Source organism: Pseudophryne corroboree, chromosome 9 (assembly GCF_028390025.1).
Source record: "Pseudophryne corroboree isolate aPseCor3 chromosome 9, aPseCor3.hap2, whole genome shotgun sequence".
NCBI lineage: Eukaryota > Metazoa > Chordata > Amphibia > Anura > Myobatrachidae > Pseudophryne > Pseudophryne corroboree.
In genome coordinates, this window is record NC_086452.1 from 112,659,971 (window position 1) to 112,683,309 (window position 23,339).

The 23,339-nt window shown below is 48.3% G+C and overlaps 1 protein-coding gene across 2 annotated transcripts in view; it reads right to left on the reverse strand.

The window, feature by feature from the left end:
- Positions 1-23,339, reverse strand: part of LOC134957687 (ATP-dependent RNA helicase A protein-like) — a 699,701-nt gene that overhangs the window by 644,395 nt on the left and 31,967 nt on the right. For both annotated transcript variants that reach the window (XM_063939766.1, XM_063939767.1), the window contains exon 2: positions 1,634-1,769. In XM_063939766.1, the coding sequence (XP_063795836.1) occupies positions 1,634-1,744 (111 nt within the window). In that variant the 5' untranslated portion in view covers positions 1,745-1,769. The remainder of the gene's footprint in view (positions 1-1,633; positions 1,770-23,339) is intronic.

A 23,339-nucleotide genomic window follows, 5' to 3' on the forward strand; every position in this document is an offset into this window, starting at 1 on the left:
CTTGTTTGGGTGACCATCTTGGTGAGGGGTGTCCGTTACAGGTTCCCAGATACAAATCTTCTGACTTATGGAAACAACACTGGAAGAATCATTGTAGATATAGTCTTATTTAGCGCACTTGGGAAACTGTTTTTTACTCTGTATGCTATTGAGGTCCTCCAACAGGGACCTCTCCCGTTGTGCTGCTTTGAACTTGGCGCAAGATAAAGATACTGTTGCGTTTTCTATGGGTGTAGTATGGTATGCCGGCGGTCGGGCTCCCGGCGACCAGCATACCGGCGCCGGGAGGCCGACCGCCGGCATACCGACAGTGTGGCGAGCGCAAATGAGCCCCTTGCGGGCACGGTGGCGCGTGACACGCTATTTTATTCTCCCTCCAGGGGGGTCGTGGACCCCCACGAGGGAGAATAAGTGTCGGTATGCCGGCTGTCGGGATTCCGGCGCCGGTATACTGAGCGCCGGGATCCCGACAGGCGGCATACTGAAGACCACCCGTATATATATATATATATATATATATATATATATATATATATATATATATATATATATATACATACATACATACATACACATACACACACACGTGTCCTGGGGAAACGTCTCCTTCCTAGGGGTGGAGCGCCGATATCACGAGACATACACAGTGAGATCTCTCACCGTGTATGGCCTGGATATCGGCAGTGGCAGAAAAAACTACAGGCATTTTATCTGACAGTGTATGTCCAGCATTATTTACGCTGCAAAGAGATGCAACTATGACTATAGCTGCTATTGATGGACAACTCTCCAGCATTAACAAAAGTCGCAGTGGAAAATTGTTTAATGCTGTATTTATAAGCCTTAAGTGTGAGTTTCATTGGCTTTCAATACATTGAAAGTTCCCAGACCGCACAGTGTTTGCATTTGTCCCCCTACAGCAGGGGTGGGGACCCTTTGGCCCTCCAGCTGTTGCTGAACTACATATACTAGCATGCCTTACTACAGTTTTGCTACTTGGCCATGCTAAAACTGTTGCAGGGCATGCTGGGATGTTTAGTTCAACAACATCAACTGGAGGGCCGAAGGTTCCCCATCCCTGCCCTACAGCTACATAAGACATGAATTTTAACATCTTAAGCTGGGTACACACTAAGCTATAGAACGGCTGTTCGAGCGAACAGACGATATATTCCTAGCGGGTCAGTGGTGTATGCATACAATATAGGTCTTTGAACTACGTCATTCACAGACATATCAACTTGGCTGTGCAGCACAGCCAATGGCCGATATATCGGCGCATCTGGCTGTGTGCACAGGCTGTTGCCAAACTGCCCGTACACTTGCTGAAGGGAATGACGTCACAGCTGGGCGGACAAATTCAAATGGCCACATGGCTTGATGACAGGACTGACTAACGGAGCGGCCAGCCTATAAGTGTATATGCCTAACTAGTCCGGCCGCTCTGTTGGTGCAATGCATACCCAGCCTTAAGAATCAAAATATGGACAAACTAGACAACACTTAACTGTTTTAATGTTCTGATAATGTATAGTATGTGGTGCATAATTTGCAAATATCTAATTGATTTGTATGCTTGGCGCTTCAGCAGTTAGAAAATAGTATCAGACACACAAAAGTGAGAAAACCTTACCTCACTCGTAATTCTCCGTCCAAATTTGTTCATGGATGCATGGCTGTTATAACTAGGAATTTTTTTCTTACTTCCACACCAAGCATAAAGAAAATTCTTTATATCAGTCATGTTGGTAGTAGGGCTGTCTTGTGACCTGAAACCAGATTATTTATAAATTTTCAATAGGACATTAATATTCGTAAAAGAGTAAGCACAAGGGAAAAACGAGATTTATGGTAAGAACTTACAGTTGTTAAATCTCTTTCTGCAAGCTACACTGGGCTCCACAAGGATTCACATCGGGGGTGTAGAGTAGGATCTTGATCTGAGACACCAACAGGCTCAAAGCTTTGACTGTTCCCAAGATGCACAGCGCCGCCTCCTCTATAACCCGCCTCCTTGCACAGGAGCTCAGTTTCGTTAACCAGCCCAATGCAGTAGCAGGTACCAGAGACGACAATCGCTCGTAGCCATTTACACCACACACTCACCACAGTAGAGGGTGTCACCGGCTATGCCATACCAACCCAAAGAAGCTAAGTGCGTCAGGGTGGGCGCCTTGTGGAGCCAAGTGTACCTCGCAAAAGAGATATTTAACATCGTGGTGGCGTTGTCCGATTGCACTTGAACAGGTCTGTTCTGTATCAGATGCTGGGCCATTGTCAACGCATTAAACACTGCCTGCAGATCCAGAATATTTATTGGGAGTAGAGACTCCTCCTTGGTCCACCGACCCTGAAGAGAGTGTTGTTCCAACACCGCACCCCAACCTCTCAGACTGGCATCCGTCGTCAGAAGGACCCAGTTGGATATCCAGAAGGGACGGCCCCTGCTCAATCGTTGGTCCTAAAGCCACCAGCTCAGTGACAGGCAGACCTGTGGAGGCAAGGAGACCATGTGAGATCTGATCCGGTGAGGCAGGCCGTCCTACTTGGTTAGAATTAACTTCTGCAGAGGGCGAGAATGTTATTGAGCATACTCCATCATGTCGAAAGCCGACACCATGAGACCTAGCACTTGCATTGACGAATGTAATCGTCACTTGCGGATGAGATAGGAAGCATTGAATCCTGTCCTGAAGCTTCAGGACTTTCTCCTGAGACAAGAACAACCGATGGTTGTGAGAGTGTCCAATACAACTCCGAGATGCAACATGCTTTGAGCAGGAACCAGGGAGGATTTCTTCCAGTTGATCAGCCACCCGTGGGCTTTCATGCACTGGACCGTCAGATCGAGATGAGACAGGAGAAGTTCTGGGGAATTTGCCAGGATCAACAAATCGTCCAAGTACGGTAGGATCCTGACACCTTGACGGCGGAGTGTAGCCGTCATGACCGCCATAACTTTGGTGAAAACTCGGAGAGCCGTTGTCAAACCAAAGGGTAACGCCCAAAATTGGTAATGAAGGTTGCCCACTGCAAACCACTGCTGATGAGACACTGCAATAGGAATATGCAGGTAGGCATCCTGTATGTCCAGGGAGACCATAAAGTCCCAAGGCTCCAAGGCCAGAACAATAGAGAGCAGAGTTTCCACATGCTTGTTCAAGGACTTCAGATTGAGAATGGGCCGAGAGGACCCGTTCGGTTTCGGGACTAGAAACAGCGGTGAATAGTACCCCTTGCCTCTCTGAGCCAGAGGCACCTGTACTAACACTCCTGTGGTCAAGAGGGATTGTACCACCGAATGCGGAGTGTTTGCCTTTGTCAGGTCCAGAGGAACAGCTGTCAGGCAAAATCGATGAGGGGGACGATTCTTGAAGTGTACGGCGTAACCTCGAGTGACGACTTCCCTTACCCAGGCATCGGAAGTGGTCTTCAACCATTCCTGGGCAAAACCTAGAAGTCGGACCCCCGCCCCGTCATGCGGCAGGCTTGTCAGTTTTGGAAGCAGGCTGACGGGCGGCTCAGGCTCATTTCAGTCAGGGCTTGGCAGGTCTGGAAGCACGAGCTTGCTTTGGGTTCTCCTGACCTTTTGCTTTACCTTGAGGACAAAAGGGCAGAGGGAAAGTACTTTTAGCCTTCTGCGTGGAAGGAGCCGTACTAGATAGGCAAGCTGTTTTAGCAGTAGCCAGATCAGCCACAATCCTATTGAGGTCTTCTCCAAAGAGAATGTCTCCCTTGAAAGGAAGCACCTCCAGGGTTTTCTTGGAATCCATATCCACCGACCAGGATCTCAACCAAAGGATACGTCTGGCCAAGACGGACGTAGTAGCAGCCTTGGCCGCCAGCATCGGATGCTGCCTCCTTAAGGAGAAGCTGTGGTAATATATGAGAGATACTGTCGAGCATGCTCAGATGCATTAGAAGGCAGCGCCGCCTCTAGCTCCTGAGCCCACGACTCAACAGCTTCAGCAGCCCATGTTGCTGCAATGGTTGGCCCATGCACAGCCCCCGTTAGGGTGTAAATCGCTTTCAAACAGCCCTCCACACGTCTATCCATCGGTTCCTTCAGAGAGGTGACGGTAGTTACTGGCAGAGCAGAGGAAACTACCATGCGCGCCACATGTGAATCTACAGGCGGAGGAGTTTCCCAATTCTTACATATCTCCGTACAGAGAGGATAGCGAGCCAACAGACTCTTATTTGGTGTGAATTTTGTCCCCGGATTTTCCCAGGATTCCTGACGTATGTCAACCAGGTGTTCAGAATGGGGTAATACTTGTTTAACCACCTTCTTACGTTTAAACCAATCCGGCTTTTTAGAGACAGCCTCAGGCTCAGGATCATCAGACACCTGAAGAATGAGCCTAATTGCCTCAATCAGATCAGGGACATCCACCAATGACTTCCCTTCCCCATCAGGCACATCTGAGTCAGTGTCTGTGGGATCAGTATATGCACCATCCTCCTCAGAGGACGTGTCCGGGATAACAGTGGATTGGGAGGAGGTAATGGCCCGTTTAGAAGACGACTTAGTCTTAGGCAGGAGAGAGTGACACTTATATTTAGTCAGTGACCGGTTCAAATACTGTAACTGTGTAGAGATTTGATCTGCCCATGGCGGATTAATAGCAGGGACCATAAACTGCTGCAATGGCACAGGTGGTCCCACAGGGGGCGCCAATTTAGTTACAAGCGTATTTAATAGCGCAGAAAATGTAGCCCAAGGTGGGTCATTTGTTGCCCCTGGTGCTACTGACCCACTGGGGGGTAAGGAACCCCCTGAACCTGAACTCTCTGCTGCCAAATTTTCCTCCAAAATGTCTGCAGCATCACCACCACAAGGTGTGGGAGAAGCCCCAGCTTTGTTACCTCTTGTAGCGGACATAATAGTAAGCACAATATTGGGTAACCTGGTACAATTTGTAGCAGCGATACACCTAGCAAGAACTCCCTGTTATGTGTGACTGTGGCAGCACAACTACCGGGAATCCAAGAGATATATAGGGTGACTATAAATCACAAGTAAAAATACACAGCAAGTATATCTTATGAAAAAAATCCTATATTATACAGAAAACCTGATACACTTAGCCCCCACAGGTTATAGAATATAGGAATAGCATGCTGAGTGAAATACCCTGCAATAAGACAGCCACGCAGCAGCTACATGCACACACACATATATAGTCACAAGCGTACCATGCAGAAATTATGCACCATAAAAACTGCAATGGATGAGCAATACAAAGTAACTCAGTATAGCTTTATGTGTCAACAATAGATATAACAAAGCACAGTGAACACTGGATGTATTTCACAGGGTGTTTGTACCCACACAACCCTGAATGTATGCACTCTTTCTTAACTAACACTGTCCCAGTGACAGGTAGAATACTTAAAAGTGTCCTGTAAAATGCACAGCGCTGGCGATCAGGCGGCTTTACAGAGGAGGATTTGCCCCAGCAGTTCCAGGAACAGCTCAGCTCCGTCTGTGATGGCTGCTGACAGGGAGTGAGGGAGAGAAATGCAGCTCCAGGGCGGGAATATATACAGAAATGGCGCCCTGGGGCTGAGGGAGGGGCTACAGGTCAGGCTTGCTCCCCCTGCTGGCATCCCCACCGGGCGCTGCGGGCTTTGAAAACGGGGTTAAATGAGAGCTGAAACCCCCAGACCTGTGCCCAATGTCCCTGGTGGCTAGTGGAGCGGCAGCCCAATAACAGTGTCCACGCCAGCACACCCACGGCCGCGCTGGATCGCGGTAAAGTGTGGCCAAAGAGACCACTTATCCACCGTACCTGCAGCCATGTGATCCAGGACGACAGCGGAGTGTGTGTGACTGTTGCTGGAAAGAACCGGAGCCCCCGCTGCAGTGACCCGGCAACCAGGGCGCCGGAGTATACAGAGCCACTGGGAGTGATGGAGCTGCAGTTAGAAAAGTCTATGTGACTTTACACGCTGCAGCCCTGAAGTCTTGTAGAAGTATTCTTCTTTAGATTTCTTCAAAAAAAGCTATCAATAGCCTGCAAAAGCCAGTCCTCCTGTTATGTGCCTGCTTACTGCATGGCACCAACTTACAAACTGAGCTCCTGTGCACAAAGGCGGGGTTATAGAGGAGGCAGCGCTGTGCATCTTGGGAACAGTTAAAGCTTTGAGCCTGTTGGTGCCTCGGATCAAGATCCTACTCTACACCCCCAATGTGTATCCTTGTGGAGCCCAGTGTACCCCGCAGCAGAAATATTCATTAGTGAAACAGAGATAACTCATCATTTCATGTAATCTAAGCTCTAAATTAAGCTGTAACATGCAAATGGAAAAATGATGAATGGAGAAAAAGAAAGAAAAAAAAAGGAGACAAAAATAAGATTTTACACTTACCGGTAAATTATTTATTATTATTTATTACCAGTTATTTATATAGCGCACACATATTCCGCAGCGCTTTACAGAGAGAATATTTGCTCATTTACATCAGTCCCTGCCCCAGTGGAGCTTACAATCTATATTCCCTATCACATGTACACGCACACACAATCATGCTAGGGTTAATTTTGTTGGGAGCCAATTAACCTACCAGTATATTTTTGGATTGTGGGAGGAAACCGGAGTACCCGGAGGAAACCCACACAAGTACGAGGAGAATATACAAACTCCACACAGTTAGAGCCATGGTAGGAATCGAACCCATGACCTCAGTGCTGTGAGGCAGTAATGCCAACCATTACACCATCCATACTGCCCAAAATCTAAATCTATTTAAATCTGAGGGAGGGGCTACAGGTCAGGCTTGCTCCCCCTGCTGGCATCCCCACCGGGCGCTGCGGGCTTTGAAAACGGGGTTAAATGAGAGTAGAACCCCCCAGACCTGTGCCCAACCTGTGCCCAATTTACCTGAGGTAAATCTATTTCTCGTAGTCCGTAGAGGATGCTGGGACTCCGTAAGGACCATGGGGAATAGACGGGCTCCGCAGGAGACATGGGCACTCTAAGAAAGACTTTAGACTCTGGGTGTGAACTGGCTCCTCCCTCTATGCCCCTCCTCCAGACCTCAGTTAGAGAAACTGTGCCCAGAGGAGATAGACAGTACGAGGAAAGGATTTTTGTTAATCCAAGGGCAAGATTCATACCAGCTACACCAATCACACCGTATAACTTGTGATAAATTACCCAGTTAACAGTATGAACAAACAACATAGTCTCGGTCCAAACCGATGAACTATAATATAAACCTTATGTAAGCAATAACTATATACAAGTCATGCAGAAGAAGTCCGCACTTGGGACGGGCGCCCAGCATCCACTACGGACTACGAGAAATAGATTTACCGGTAAGTGTAAAATCTTATTTTCTCTAACGTCCTAGAGGATGCTGGGACTCCGTAAGGACAATGGGGATTATACCAAAGCTCCCAAACGGGCGGGAGAGTGCGGATGACTCTGAAGCACCGATTGAGCAAACAGGAGGTCCTCCTCAGCTAGGGTATCAAACTTATAGAACCTTGCAAAGGTGTTTGATCCCGACCAAGTAGCTGCTCAGCACAACTGTAATGCCGAGACCCCTCGGGCAGCCGCCCAAGAAGAGCCCACCTTCCTAGTGGAATGGGCCTTAACCGATTTTGGCAATGGCAATCCTGCCGAAGAATGTGCTTGCTGAATCGTGTTACAGATCCAGCGAGCAATAGTCTGCTTTGAGGCAGGTGCGCCAACCTTTTTGGCTGCATACAGGATAAACAGCGCCTCTGTCTTCCTGACCCTAGCTGTTCTGGCCACATAAATCTTCAAAGCCCTGACCACATCAAGTGACTTTGAATCCTCCAAGTCTCGCGTAGCCACAGGCACGACAATAGGTTGGTTCATATGAAAAGATGAGACCACTTTAGGCAGGAATTGAGGACGAGTTCTCAATTCTGCCCTATCCACGTGAAAAACCAGATAGGGACTTTTATATGACAAAGCCGCTAATTCCGAAACACGCCTTGCAGAAGCTAAGGCTAACAACATGACCACCTTCCAAGTGAGATATTTCAACTCCACTGTTTTGAGTGGTTCAAACCAAGGTGACTTAAGGAAAATTAATACCACGTTAAGATCCCAAGGCGCCACCGAAGGTATAAAAGGAGGCTGAATATGCAGCACTCCCTTCACAAATGTCTGTATTTCAGGAAGAGAAGCCAATTCTTTTTGAAAGAAAATGGACAAGGCCGAAATTTGAACCTTTATGGATCCTAATTTTAGGCCCAAATTCACTCCTGTGTGAAGGAAGGAAGTAAACGGTCCAAATGGAACTCCTCTGTAGGAGCAGTCCTGGCCTCACACCAAGAAACATATTTTCGCCATATGCGGTGATAATGTTTCGATGTCACGTCCTTCCTAGCCTTAATCAGGGTAGGAATGACCTCCTCCGGAATACCTTTTTCCGCTAGGATCCGGCGTTCAACCGCTATGCCGTCAAACGCAGCCGCGGTAAGTCTGGGAACAGACAGGGCCCCTGTTGCAGCAGGTCCTGCCTTAGAGGAAGAGGCCACGGATCTTCTGTGAGCAACTCTTGCAGATCCGGATACCAAGTCCTTCGTGGCCAATCTGGAACAATGAGGATTGTTCTCACTCTTCATTGCCGTATTATTCTCAACACCTTGGGTATGAGAGGCAAAGGAGGGAACACATAGACCGATCTGAACAGCCATGAGGGAGTCCCCACCGACCCGCGATCTGTGCGTAGACTTCTTGATGAAGTCCCCACTCTCCCGGATGCAGGTCGTGTCTGCTGAGGAAGTCCGCTTCCCAGTTGTCCACCCCCGGGATGAACACTGCCGACAGTGCGCTTACATGATTCTCCGCCCAGCGAAGAATCCTGGTTGCTTCTGCCATGGCCACTCTGCTCCTTGTGCCGCCTTGGCGGTTTACATGAGCCACTGCTGTGACATTGTCCGACTGAATCAGAACCGGTTTGTCCCGAAGTAATGCCTCCGCTTGACGTAGGCCATTGTATATGGCCCTCAACTCCAGGACGTTGATGTGGAGACAAGTCTCTAGAGTTGACCAGAGACCTTGGAAATTTCTTCCCAGTGTGACTGCTCCCCAACCTCGGAGGCTTGCGTCCGTGGTCACCAGGATCCAGTTCTGAATGCCGAACCTGCGGCCTTCCAGGAGGTGAGCACTGTGCAGCCACCACAGGAGAGATATCCTGGCTCTGGGAGACAGGGTGATCCTTTGATGCATTTGTAAATGAGACCCGGACCATTTGTCCAGTAGGTCCCATTGAAAAGTCCTCGCATGGAACCTGCCGTAGGGGATGGCCTTGTACGATGCCACCATCTTCCCCAGGACACGTGTGCAGTGAAGCACTGAAACCTTTTTTGGCTTTAATAGGTTCCTGACCAGAGTTATGAGCTCCTGAGCCTTTTCCATCGGAAGAAAAACCTTTTTCTGTTCTGTGTCCAGATTCAGGCCCAAAAAGGTCAGACGCGTTGTAGGAACCAGCTGGGACTTCGGAATATTGAGAATCCAGCCGTGCTGTTGCAACGTCCTCACAGACAGTGACACGCTGTCCAGTAACTTCTCTCGAGATCTCGCCTTTATGAGGAGATCGTCCAAGTATGGGATAATTGTGACACCCTGCTTGCGCAGGAGCACCATCATTTCCGTCATTACCTTGGTGAAAATACTCGGGGCCGTGGAAAGCCCAAACGGCAACGTCTGAAATTGGTAATGACAGTCCTGTACCGCAAATCTCAGGAACACCTGGTGAGGAAGAAAAATCGGAACATGAAGGTAAGCATCCTTTATGTCCAGGGAAACCATCCAATCCCCCCCCTCCAGGCTGGCGATGACCGCTCTGAGTGATTCCATCTTGAACTTTTTCAAGTACAGGTTCAGGGATTTCAGATTCAAAATGGATCTGACCGAACCGTCCGGTTTCAGAACCACAAACAGGGTTGAGTAATACCCCTTTCCGTGCTGGAGAAGAGGAACCTTGACTATCACCTGTTGCAGATACAATTTTTGAATTGCAGTTATCACTAACTCCCTTTCTGACGGAGAAGCTGGCAGAGCCGATTTAAAAAACCGTCGAGGAGGCATCTCTTCGAATTCTAGCCTGTATCCCTGAGAAACAATCTCTATTGCCCAGGGATCCACCTGTGAGTGAACCCAGACGTGGCTGAAAAATCGAAGACGTGCCCCCACTTGAGCTGACCCCCCCAGGGAAGCCCCAGCGTCATGCGGTGGATTTTGCCGACGTAGGGGAGGACTTCTGCTCCTGGGAACTAGCTGTGTGCAGCTTTTTTCCCTTGCCTTTACCTCTGGCAAGAAAGGACGATCCCCGTACCTTTTTGCTTTTATTTGAACGAAAGGACTGCATTTGGTAATGAGGTGCCTTCTTAGTATGTTGTGGGGGAACATAAGGTAAAAAATTCGATTTACCAGCCGTAGCAGTAGAGACAAGGTCCGAGAGGCCTTCTCCAAACAACTCCTCCCCCTTGTAAGGCAACGACTCCATATGCCGCTTTGAGTCGGCATCCCCCGTCCACTGTCGGGTCCACAAGAGTCGCCTAGCAGAAAAAGACATAGCATTTATTCTGGAGCTAAGTAAACAAATGTCTCTTTGAGCATCCCTCATATATAACGCAGCATCCTTGATATGTTCTAGGGTCATTAGAATGGTATCCTTATCTAGGGTCTCAATCTCCGTAGACAAGGAATCTGTCCATGCTGCGACAGCACTACAAACCCAGGCCGATGCCATAGCCGGCCTAACAATAGTACCAGAATGTGTGTAAATGTACTTCATGGTAACTTCCTGCTTACGATCCGCAGGATCCTTGAGGGTAGCAGTATCCTGGGAAGGCAGTGCCACCTTCTTGGATAAGCGTGTCAACGCCTTGTCTACTATAGGCGAAGATTCCCATCGTATCCTGTCCTTTTGTGGGAAGGGATACGCCATAAGAATCCTTTTGGGAACTTGTAGTCTCCTGTCCGGAGATTCCCAAGCCTTTTCGCACAATTCGCTTAGTTCAAATGAGGACGGAAAGGTGATCTCAGGCTTTTTCTCTTTATACATGAGTACCCTTGTGTCAGGGACAGGGGGTTCCTCAGTAATATGCAAAACCTCTTTAATAGCAATGAGCATGTAACGAATACCTTTAGCCACTTTTGGCTGTAATTTTGCATCCTCATAGTCGACACTGGAATCTGAATCAGTGTCGCTATCTGTGTCAGTGATCTGGGATAATGTGCGTTTCTGAGACCCAGAAGGTCCCGGTGCCACTGGGACAGGCATGGTCTGACTACCTGACTGATCCCTAGCCTCAGTCTTATCTAATCTCTTATGCAATCAATTTACATTAGCATTCAAGACATTCCACATATCCATCCAGTCCGGTGTCGGCGTTGCCGACGGCGACCTGACATTCATGCACTCCCCCTCCTCCTTAGGCGAGCCTTCATCATCAAACATGTCGACACACGCGTACCGACACACTCCACACACACAGGGAAACTCTTTTCTGAAGACAGGTTCCCCTTTAGGCCCTCTGGAGAGACAGAGAGAGAGTATGCCAGCACACACCCCAGCGCTATATGACCCCGGAGAAAAACACAGAATGTTTACCCAGTAGCGCTGCTGTAATGTATAATCACCAATTATGTGCCCCCCCCTCTACTTTAAAACCCTCTTTCACCGTGTGTCAAGCAGGGGAGAGTCCGGGGAGCTTCCTCTCAGCGGTGCTGTGGAGAGAAAATGGCGCTGGTGAGTGCTGAGGGAGAAGCCCCGCCCCCTCGGCGGCGGGCTTCTGTCCCGCTCAAACTTTGTAAAACATGGCGGGGGCTCTTTTATATACATGTACAGTGCCCACCTGTACATGTATATAGGTCATTTTGCCATAGGAGAGGTATTCATTGCTGCCCAGGGCGCCCCCCCTGCGCCCTGCACCCTTACAGTGACCGGAGTGTGTGAGGTGTATGGGAGCAATGGCGCACAGCTGCAGTGCTGTGCGTTACCTCAGTAAAGCACCCTAAAGGCTTCTGCCGCCTCAGAGTCTTCTTTCTTCTTTTCTTCCGGCTCTGTGAGGAGAACGGCGGCGCGGCTCTGGGATGAACGCCCAGGACGAACCTGTGTTCCACTCCCTCTGGAGCTAATGATGTCCAGTAGCCGAGAAGCAGAGCCTATCATTTAAGTAGGTCTGCTCCTCTCTCCTCAGTCCCTCGATGCAGGGAGTCTGTTGCCAGCAGTGCTCCCTGAAAATAAGAAAAAAACTAACAAATATGCTTTCTTAGCAGGAAACTCAGGAGAGCTCCCTGCAGTGCACCCATCTCTTCTGGGCACAGTCTAAAAACTGAGGTCAGGAGGAGGGGCATAGAGGAAGGAGCCAGTGCACACCCAGAGTCTAAAGTCTTTCTTAAAGTGCCCATGTCTCATGCGGAGCCCGTCTATTCCCCATGGTCCTTACGGAGTCCCAGCATCCTCTAGGACGTTAGAGAAAAATGGTTGCATGTAGCAGCACTCGGGCTTCTGACTAGTGATACGAGTAACAGTTTCTAAGGGGTAGTGCAGCTAGCAGATGAAAGCAACATTCACAGATGAATATATACAAAGTCAAGGGACAGAACTAAAAATACTACAAAATAATGGGAGAAATGCATTTGTCCTACAACAGTGAAAGACCGTTTTCAGACCAACCCTAGGATAAGGTGAAACTCTGTTCTAGCCAGAGTAGAGCTAATGTTCTTAGCACTCAATCAATCCTGTGCCAACACATTGAAGTAAAACACTGTACACACTGGGCGATGTTGCAGGGCGATATAAACGCTATAATTTAGAAATTACCGATATATCGTTCATATCGTTTAGTGCAGAGGTTCTCAAACTCGGTCCTCGGGAGCCCACACAGTGCATGTTTTGCAGGTAACCCAGCAGGTGCACAGGTGTATTAATTACTCACTGACACATTTTAAAAGGTCCACAGGTGGAGCTAATTATTTCACTTGCGATTCTGTGAGGAGACCTGCAAAACATGCACTGTGTGGGCCCCCGAGGACCGAGTTTGAGAACCTCTGGTTTAGTGTGTATGCACCAACAATGAACGATGTGTGTCCCCGCAGTTTTTCACCGTTGGTTTCCTGACGTTTTGCAATGCAAAACAATTTGGACGATAACTATCATCATTAAGATCGTTCATCGTCCAAATTGCTGCCATCGCCCAGTGTGTTGGGCGCTTAACATCACATCTCTTCAGAGTGCTTATGCTCAGAAAGTACAGCACAGACAATCAATGGCTGTCAAGGCTTGCTGGGTTATGTAATGCCCCAGGCTTGCCAGTGTTAGTTTGCAGGGGAATAGTTTGCTCTAGATCAGGAAAAAGGCCCATTTTCTTTTTGCTCCCCTCCACCACCCACACCCAGGGTTTGAAGGAAAAAAATAATAATAATATTTTTTATTTATTTTTTAAAACAAAAACGCATTTTTTTGGTTTAAAACGCCTTTTTTGGTGTAAACCAATTTTATTTATTTTTTTGCATTAATGTTTTAATTAAAACTTTTTTTAATCACGTATTAGAAACCTCGATCAGCCATGTTTTACTTCTACATGACTGCATAGTGTGTGTGCAGGAGCAACAATTAAATGGATACAATCCCTGAACACAATATTATTATCATGTCATTGTTCAAATGAGTGCAGTGTGTTTATGCTAGAAATTGTGTTTTCTGGGACTAAAAGAATAAAACAATTTTTTTACAGCTTATTATTCCTATTACATCTGAATGAATATATGTAGATAGACTAAATATATTAATACATACAAAGTACACGCATAGATAGAAGACATTGAAAATAAGAACAAGTTAAGCATTAGTCCTACTTATTATAAGTAAATAAATCTGAATAGTAATACAAAATGGAAAACGCAAAAGCACTTTTCAGAGAAAACACACACACACACACACACACACACAAGGAGCTGGGAATGTCACTGGCATTAAACATTTTGAATCAAAACACTATTTAAGTATAATAGCTGTGCCTGTACTAACAGCATAATAAAAAAAATAATGTGTTTTTTATTTTTAGTTAAAAAAACAAACCAAAATTTGGTTTAAACCAGCCAACCCTGCTCGCACCCCCTACACTTTTGAAGATAAAGTTAAATGTCTGCATTTTGGCTAGACAGCTTAGGCCAACAGAACTTGAGGGCTCGTATGGCCAGTGCCAGCCATCCAAGCATTGTCATACCCCCTGAAATGCTATCACACCCCAGGTTGGGAACACTTGACCTAGAGGCTCCAGGGACATACCGATAGGTCTAGCACTGGTTCCCAATATGGCAGGTAGATCATACACCACTTACTTCCATGCTATAATAGAACCAGCACACCAGGTCAAAGCCTGGTACAGACTACCACTTTGTCAGGGAATTCCCACACTCATTGTCCCCCCATGTTAACAGGAACCAGGCCAGTATGACTACTGGGTGAGAGTTGGATGCACACAGTTACTTTTTGCTGTTGTGTTAAAGGAATAAACCAGCACTTCCATTTTAACAGACTTCTGCACACAGTAAGTCCTTTGAAATATCGGTTTTCTACCTACTGAAGTGTTTTAAACTACGGAGATTATGTGGCCTATTTACTAAGCCTTGGGGGGATATCCAATTAGCCCCGGTAATTTACCTGGGCTAATTGTCCCACTGTGGGCTATCCTATTACCCCCAATAAGCCAGCACGAGCGGTGGCTTTCGGGGGTTACCTGAAGCTGCACCTGGTGCCAGCTCCTGACAGCTTACAGTGCAGCGCTGCTCCTCCGGCTCCCCCAGTCACATGGCCTCTCCGCCGTCATGTGACCGCTGCAGAGGGAGGAGGAGGGGGGGGGGGAGATGCGGTCACGGCGCTGCCCCGATTCTCTGCCGAGGGTCACCATGCCGAGGACAGCTTCCGGATGCCTGCAGTCCCAGCCTGCTATAGCGGGCATGGAACGCTACAGGTTGTCCCGCTCATCTGGGATTTAGTTTTGCCTGCCCCAGAAACAGCCCCGTTTCCGTGCATAAACGGGGCTGTTTCTACCTTAAAAAAACACACAGGTTTCACTGAACCTGTGTGTTTTCAGGAGAAAGGGTTTTTTTTTTTTGTTTTTTTTTACAGGCGATCAATCTGGATAGCCTGTAACAAAAGAAAAAAAAAATCAGGGAAACATCGGGGGGAAAAAATTTGGATTTTGCTACCTTCCGGTAAATCCTTTTCTCGAAGTCCGTAGATGATGCTGGGGTCCACATTAGTACCATAGGGTATAGACGGGTCCACCTGGAGCCATTGGCACTTTAAGAGTTTGAGAGTGTGGGTTGGCTCCTTCCTCTATGCCCCTCCTACCAGACTCAGTCTAGAAACTGTGCCCGAGGTGACGACATACTTTGAGAGAAGAATATAACACAGATAGTGGTGAGATTCATACCAGCTCACACATACAAGGCACGTCAAGCCAACTAAGCTTGAACCCTCAGCAACAGCTGAAACATTACTTACCAAGTAACAATGCAGTACTCAACTAAACAAAGTGGTACTGAACCAAATAACATTTGCAGGAAAACGAAGCACTGGGCGGGCACCCAGCATCCTCTACGGACTACGAGAAAAGGATTTACCGGTAGGTACCAAAATCCTATTTTCTCTTACGTCCTAAAGGATGCTGCGGTCCACATTAGTACCATGGGGATGTACCAAAGCTCCCAGAATGGGAGGGAGTGCGCGGAGGCTCCTGCAGAACTGATTGACTGAACTTCAGATCATCAGAGGCCAAAGTATCGAACTTGTAAAACTTTGCAAACAAGTTCGACCCAGACCAAGTTGCAGCTCGGCAAAGTTGCAATGCCGAGACAACCCGGGCAGCTTCCCAGGCAGACCCCACCTTACAAGTAGAGTGGGCCTTAACAGATTTTGGACACAGTAGTCCTGCCGTAGAATAAGCATGCTGGATAGTGAACCTGATCCAGCGAGAGATCGCCTGCTTAGAAGCAGGACACCCAATTTTCTTGGGATCATGTAGGACAAACAGAGAATACGACTTTCTGTGACGAGAAGTTCTCTTCACATATATCTTCAGAGCCCTTACAACATCCAAGGACTTTGATGTGATTGAGGAGTCAGTAGCCACTGGCACCACAATAGGTTGGTTGATATGAAATGCCGACACAACCTTCGAAAGAAACTGCTGACGTGTCCGGAGCTCCGCTCTATCTTCGTGGAAGATCAAGTAAGGGCTTTTACAGGATAAAGCCCCCAGCTCAGACACACGTCTAGAAGAAACTAAGGCCAACAACGTCACCGGCTTCCATGTAAGAAATTTGACGTCTACCTCCTGTAGAGGCTAAAACCAATCCGACTGGAGGAACTGCAAAACCACGTTAAGGTCCCAGGGCGCCGTAAGCAGTACAAAGGGAGGTTGGCTATGCAGAACTCCCTTAAAAAAGGTCTGAACCTCAGGGAGGGCAGCCAATTGTTTCTGAAAGAAAATGGATAGGGCCGAAATCTGGACCTTTACAGAACCCAACCTCAGGCCCATATCCACTCCTGCTTGCAGGAATAGGTGGAAACGTCCCAGTTGAAACTCCACCGTAGGAAACTTCTTCGATTCACACCAAGAGACATATTTCTTCCAAATACGATGGTAATGTTTAGACGTTACCCATTTCCTAGCCTGTATGAGGGTAGGAATAACCTTCTTCGGAATGCCCCTCTGAGCAAGAATCAGGTGCTCAACTTCCATGCCATCAAACGTAGCCGCGGTAAGTCTTGGTAGGCGAACGGCCCCTGCTGCAGCAGGTCCTCCCGAATAGGAAGAGGCCTCGGCTCTTCTTGCAGTAGATTCCGAAGGTCCGCGTACCAAGCCCTTCTTGGCCAGTCTGGGGCAATGAAGATCGCTTGAACCCTTGTTCTCCTTATGAGCTTTAGGATTCTTGGGATGATTGGGAGTGGTGGAAACACGTACACTGACTGGAACACCCACGGAGACACCAGGGCGTCCACTGCCACTGCCTGTGGGTCCTTCGACCTGGAACAATAACGCCGAAGCTTCTTGTTAAGACGAGAGGCTATCATGTCTATTTGGGGCAAACCCCAAAGGTCTGTTATTTCCGTGAACACCTCCAGATGGAGACCCCACTCCCCTGGATGGTGATAGTGTCCGTGGTTAGAAGGACCCAGTCCTGAATCCCGAACCTGCGTCCCTCCAGAAGGTGAGGTAATTGGAGCCACCAGAGGAGTGAAATCCTGGCCTTTGGCGACAGACGAATTCTCTGGTGCATGTGGAGATGAGATCCTGACCACTTGTCCAGGAGATCCAGTTGGAAGGTCCGAGCGTGGAACCTCACGTACTGGAGAGCCTCGTAAGAGGCCACCATCTTTCCCAATAGGCGAATGTATTGATGAACCAACACCCGGTGTGGCTTCAGGACATCCCGGACCATAGCTTGTATCACCAACGCCTTTTCCTGCGGAAGAAACACCCGCTGCACTTCCGTATCCAGGATCATTCCCAGAAATGACAACCTCTGGGTTGGTTCCAAATGTGACTTTGGAAGGTTCAGAATCCAACCGTGACTCTGGAGCAGTCGTGTTGTGAGAACAATGGACTGCAGTAGCTTCTCCTTGGACAATGCCTTTATCAGCAGATCGTCCAGATATGGAATGAAGGTCAACCCCTGTTTGCGGAGGAGAATCATCATTTCTGCCATCATCTTGGTAAACACCCTCGGTGCTGTGGAGAGGCCGAATGGCAGGGCCTGGAACTTGTAATGACAGTCCAGCAATGCAAAGCGGAGATAAGCCTGATGCGGCAGCCAGATCGGAATGTGGAGGTACGCATCCTTGATATCTAGTGATACCAGGAATTCCCCCTCTTCCAGACCTGATATCACCGCCCTGAGAGACTCCATCTTGAACTTGAACTCTCTTAGAAAGGGGTTCAATGATTTTAGGTTCAGAATGGGCCTGACCGAACCATCCAGTTTCGGTACCACAAAAAGGTTCGAATAGTAACCTTTGGTCAGCATGTGAGGTGGCACTGGCACAATGACCTGTGCCTCCACCAGCTTTTAGACAGCGTCTTGTAGTACAGTGCTGTCCTCCAACAGAGTTGGTAAGCCTGACTTGAAAAAAACGATGAGGAGGGAGACTTTGAAATTCCAGCCTGTATCCCTGAGACACAATATCTATCACCCAGGGATCCAAGCCGGACAATACCCAGACATGACTGAAGTGTCTGAGTCTCGCTCCCACTGGCCCCACCGCAGGGGCGTGCAGTCCACCATCATGCGGAGGACTTTAGGGTACCTGAAGTAGGCTTTTGTTCCTGGGAACCTGCAGCAGCAGGTTTCTTGGACTTAACCCGACCTCCCCTAAAGAAGGTATTGGATGTTCTGGCCTTTCTGGGCTTGTTAGGCCGAAAGGACTGCGGTGCAGATGAAGAGAAAGATTTCTTCGTAACAGGTGCTGCTGAGGGAAGGACGGAGACTTACCCGCCGTAGCGGTGGATATCCACGTGTCTAGAGCTTCCCCAAAGAGAGGCTGACCTGTATAGGGTAGGGACTCCACACTCCTTCCGGATTCCGCGTCGACCAACCACTGGCGCAGCCACAGTCCCCGACAAGCTTAAACAGACATGGAAGAAATTTCCGCAGCCATGGAACCCAGGTCTCTCATGGATTCTACCATAAAACCTGCAGAATCATGAACGTTGCGTAAATATAAAGCAACGTCATCCCTACCCATAGTATACAAATTCTCAAGTAAGGTAGCCGACCACTTTACTATTGCCTTTGCAATCCATGCTGTAGCAATAGTGGGACGTAATATGGCCCCTGAAGCAGTATACACTGATTTAAGCGTGTTATCAATTTTCCTATCAGCCGGCTCTTTTAAGGCGGTAGATCCTGGAACAGGCAAAACCACCTTCTTTGAGAGTCTGGACACAGAGGCGTCAACAATCGGCAGGTTTTCCCATTTTTTCCTCTCCTCCTCAGGGAAAGGAAATGCCACCTGGACCCTTTTAGGGACCTGGAATTTTTTCTCAGGGTTTTCCAATGCTTTTTCAAATATAGTATTCAACTCCTTTGACGCAGGGGAGGTTAGCGAGGCTTTTTTATTTTCAGTGAAAAAAGCCTCCTCAACCAGCTCAGGTGTGGTATCATTAACATTTAACACATCCCTGATAGCTTCCATCAACAATTGCACACCCTTTGCAAGAGATGCGGACCCGCGCAACACATCCCCATCACCATCGGTAGTGTCAGAATCGGTATCTGTGTCATCTTGTGTGACATGCACAAGCGCACGTTTGTGGGGGTATATAGTGTGGTGTCCTGAGGTACCAGAAACAGGCCATACTGCCATAGAGCTCTGCAATACCTGGGTTGCAGATTCATTACTTGCAACACCGTCAGAAATCTGAGAAATACAAGATTTAATAGAGGAAAACCACTCTGGTTCCCTTGCTGGTATCTGTGCTAAACCAGTGCTATCCTGATTACATGGAATGGGATCATCCTGGGAGGATAAACCCTCTGCAGCATATGACACAGTGTCCCTGGACATAGCTAAAGGAGACCACCCAAAAACACACACACGTGGGGGCAGACAGTTCCCCCCCCAAGAATGGCAAGAGAGAGACCGAGATCGGAACCAACACACACCACAGCGCTTTTAGTAAAGGGAGACCCCTTACCAGAGCAGACTGTGTCCCTTAATAGGGGACACAATCGTTTTACAGCCTCCCCTCCCTTCTACAACCACCTGGTACCGTGTACTAATAGCTGGAGTTGCTGTGGAGGGACCTGTTCTTCCATCCAGCGCTGTGCAGGCAGAAAAATGGCGCTGGAACGCTGTTGGGTCCGCTCTGAGGAGAAGCACCGCCCCCCTTAATGGCACTGTCTATTCCCGCTCTTCACAGATTATACCGGCCTGAGGAGAAATGTGCTGGCTGAGATCCGCGGACCCCGACAGACTTGCTGACCAGTGTGGGGGAAAGCGCTGGCCCAGGGCGCCCCTCACAGCACTGCACCATGTGCCTCTGGACATTTGTAGGAGCGCAGTTAATACTGCGCTCCCTCCCCTGTGCCGCCATCTTCACACCGGCCCCCTCGCTTGCTAGGGGGGTCGGTGTCTCACTCACCACTCTTCAGCTCTGTAAGGGGTTCGCGGCATGCTGCTGGGGCGAGCGGTCCCCTTTAGCGGAGAACGATCCGACCACTCTGGAACTCAGTGTCCAGTCAGCGGCTCAGGTCCCGCAGGGCGGACACTGCTCTCCCCCTTAGTCCCACGCTGCAGGCAGGCTGTTGCCAACAGCCTCCTGTAAAAAAATAAAAACTCTAAACTAGAAAAGCTTAGAAGAGCTCCCCTAGCTGTGACCGGCTCCTCTGGGCACATTTTCTAAACTAAGTCTGGTAGGAGGGGCATAGAGGGAGGAGCCAGCCCACACTCTCAAACGCTTAAAGTGCCAATGGCTCCTAGTGGACCCGTCTATACCCCATGGTACTAATATGGACCCCAGCATCCTCTAGGACGTAAGAGAAACATACGTTTTTCGCACCCAATGTTTTATCGGGCCTAATAGGACATCCCCCTTGGATGGAGATAAAATCACTGGAGATAAAGTACCAGCCAGTCAGCTCCTAACTGCTATGACACAGGCTGTGTTTGAAAAATGACAGTTAGGAGCCGATTGGCTGGTACTTTATCTCCATCAAAGGCTTAGTAAATAGACCCCTATTTTTGGAGAAGTCATTTTAGTTTTACTTAATTACCTGATACAAGAAGTCTGAGTATTATATTGCAAAAAATTATTTATGTGAGGTTGAGGTGATTGGTGATTGCACTTATGGACGTCTTAAAGGTTCACTAACAGCTGCAAAAAAAACCACCACATCTTACTAATGTTCCCTTCCATGTGCGAGTAATACAGCAGCCTTTGGCTCCCGCTAGTGGAGAAGGGCACAGAAGTAAAATAGATAAGATAGTAGTGCAGGTTTACAAAGTAGCAAGTTACATGGCAAGCTGCCTTCACTAAATCAAATTAAACAAATTGCCATATACAGTAAATCACTCATACAAAAAGAGGGCGTGTACAAGATTATTCACACAGCACAGATAGCGCAAAGGTCTCATTTGCACAGCATTAAGAGGCAGATGTTTCAAACATTCTAAAGATGACAAATAGAGGTGTTGCCAATAGCATCAAATCGAAGTCTAACTATTACTTAATTACATCTAGATGGGATGTAGTCAGCATCCTGGAAGTCATAATCCCAACTCACTCTCCCGGCAAGTAGTATGGCTAGGCAGTGTCAGGATTATGACAGTCAGGATGCCACTGTCTGTAATTTGATTGTCAGCATCCTGACTGTCGGAATCCCGTACCCAACCATACATCTATACAATGATGGACAAGAGAAAAAGAAAAGACTCTTTTCTGGGGTGCACTCTTAGAATTAGTCAGACAAAAGACTAGATTATTGAAAAGTTAAAACATATTATATTTTATTAATGCGTTATAAAATGAGCCAGCACATTCCTCCTCAAAATCTCCTTTTCTGCAGCGGGGTGCACTGGTATTCCACAGGGAACAACATCGAGGGTGTCCTAAAGCAGTTCCTCATGCACTGTAGCGGGCACAAGAAACCGGCGTCCAGAGGAAGCATCCTGGGAGGCGGAAGTATCAAAGGCATAGAACCTGATGAATGTGTTCACTGAGGACCACGTAGCAGCCTTGCACAACTGTTCAGCGGACGCGCCACGGCGGCCCGCAAAAGAAGGTTCAACACACCGAGTAGAATGGGCCTTGATAGCAGCAGAAGCTGGGAGTCCAGCCTGCGCATAAGCTTGTGCAATCACCATTCTAATCCATCTGGCCAAGGTCTGCTTATTCGCAGGCCAGCCACGTTTGTGAAAACGAAAAAGTACAAATAGGGAATCTGACGACCTGATTGAGGCAGTCTTTTCTACATATATACGGAGAGCCCTTACCACATCCAAAGACCGCTCTTTGGAGGACAAACCAGGAGAGATAAAGGCCGGAACCACAATCTCTTGGTTAAGGTCGCAAGATGACACCATCTTAGGTAGATAACCAGGGCGAGTTCTAAGAACTGCACGGTCACCGTGAAGTCAGAAAGGGTGGACGACAGGACAAAGCGCCCAAGTCTGACACCCCACTAGCAGAGGCAATAGCCAACAGAAATATGACCTTAAGCGTAAGGAATTTAAGGTCCACAGACTCAAGAGGTTCAAACGGAGACTCTTGAAGGGCATTAAGAACAGACAGATCCCATGGTGCCACAGGAGGGACATAGGGAGGATGAATCCGTAGTATGCCCTGAGTGAATGTATGAACTTCAGGAATAGATACAATTTTTCGCTGAAACCACACAGACAAGGCACAAATGTAAACCTTGAGGGAGGCCAGGCGAAGTCCTAAATCTAGGCCTTGTTGAAAAAAATCCAGAAGTCTGTAAGAACTAAACTTGTATGCATCATAATTCTTAGCAGCACAGCAGGTGAAGTAAGAATTCCAGACCCTATAATAAATCCGTGCAGAAGCCGGTTTGCGGGCCTTCAACATAGTTTGAATAACCGCCTCTGAAAATCCTTTGGTCCTCGGGAGTGAAGCTTCAAGAGCCACGCCGTCAAAGCCGGTCTTGCCAGGTACTGGTAAACACAAGGGCCCTGAACGAGGTGGTCTGGGTGTTGAGTCAGTAGAAGAGGACGCTCGATCGAGAGACCCTGCAGGTCTGAGAACCAATGCCGTCTGGGCCATGCTGGAGCGACTAGAAGCAGTATTCCTCCTTCTCGCTTGAACTTCCGTAGTACCCTGGGCAGGAGTGACACTGGAGGGAACACGTATGGCAGCCGAAAGTTCCATGGAATTGCCAGTGCGTCCATGAACGCCGCTTGAGGATCCCTTGTCCTTGCTCCGAAGACCGTAACCTTGTGATTGTGTCGAGACGCCATCAGGTCTAGATCTGGTAGACCACACTTGTCCACAAGGAGTTGGAAGACCTCCGGCGTGTACGTCCTGACGACTGAGGAAGTCTGCTTCCCAGTTGAGGACCTCCGGAATGAACACTGCCGATATGGCTGGCAGATGGCATTCCGCCCACCGAAGAATTTTTGACACTTGCATCATTGCCATGTGGCTTTGAGTGCCGCCTTGATGGTTTATATACGCCACCGTGGTGGCGATGTCTGATTGTGCTGGAACAGGCCTGTTCTGTACGAAAGGTAGGGCCAATGTCGATGCACTGAACACTGCCCGCAATTCCAGAAGGTTTATCGGGAGGAGAGATTCCTCCCCGGTCCACCGACC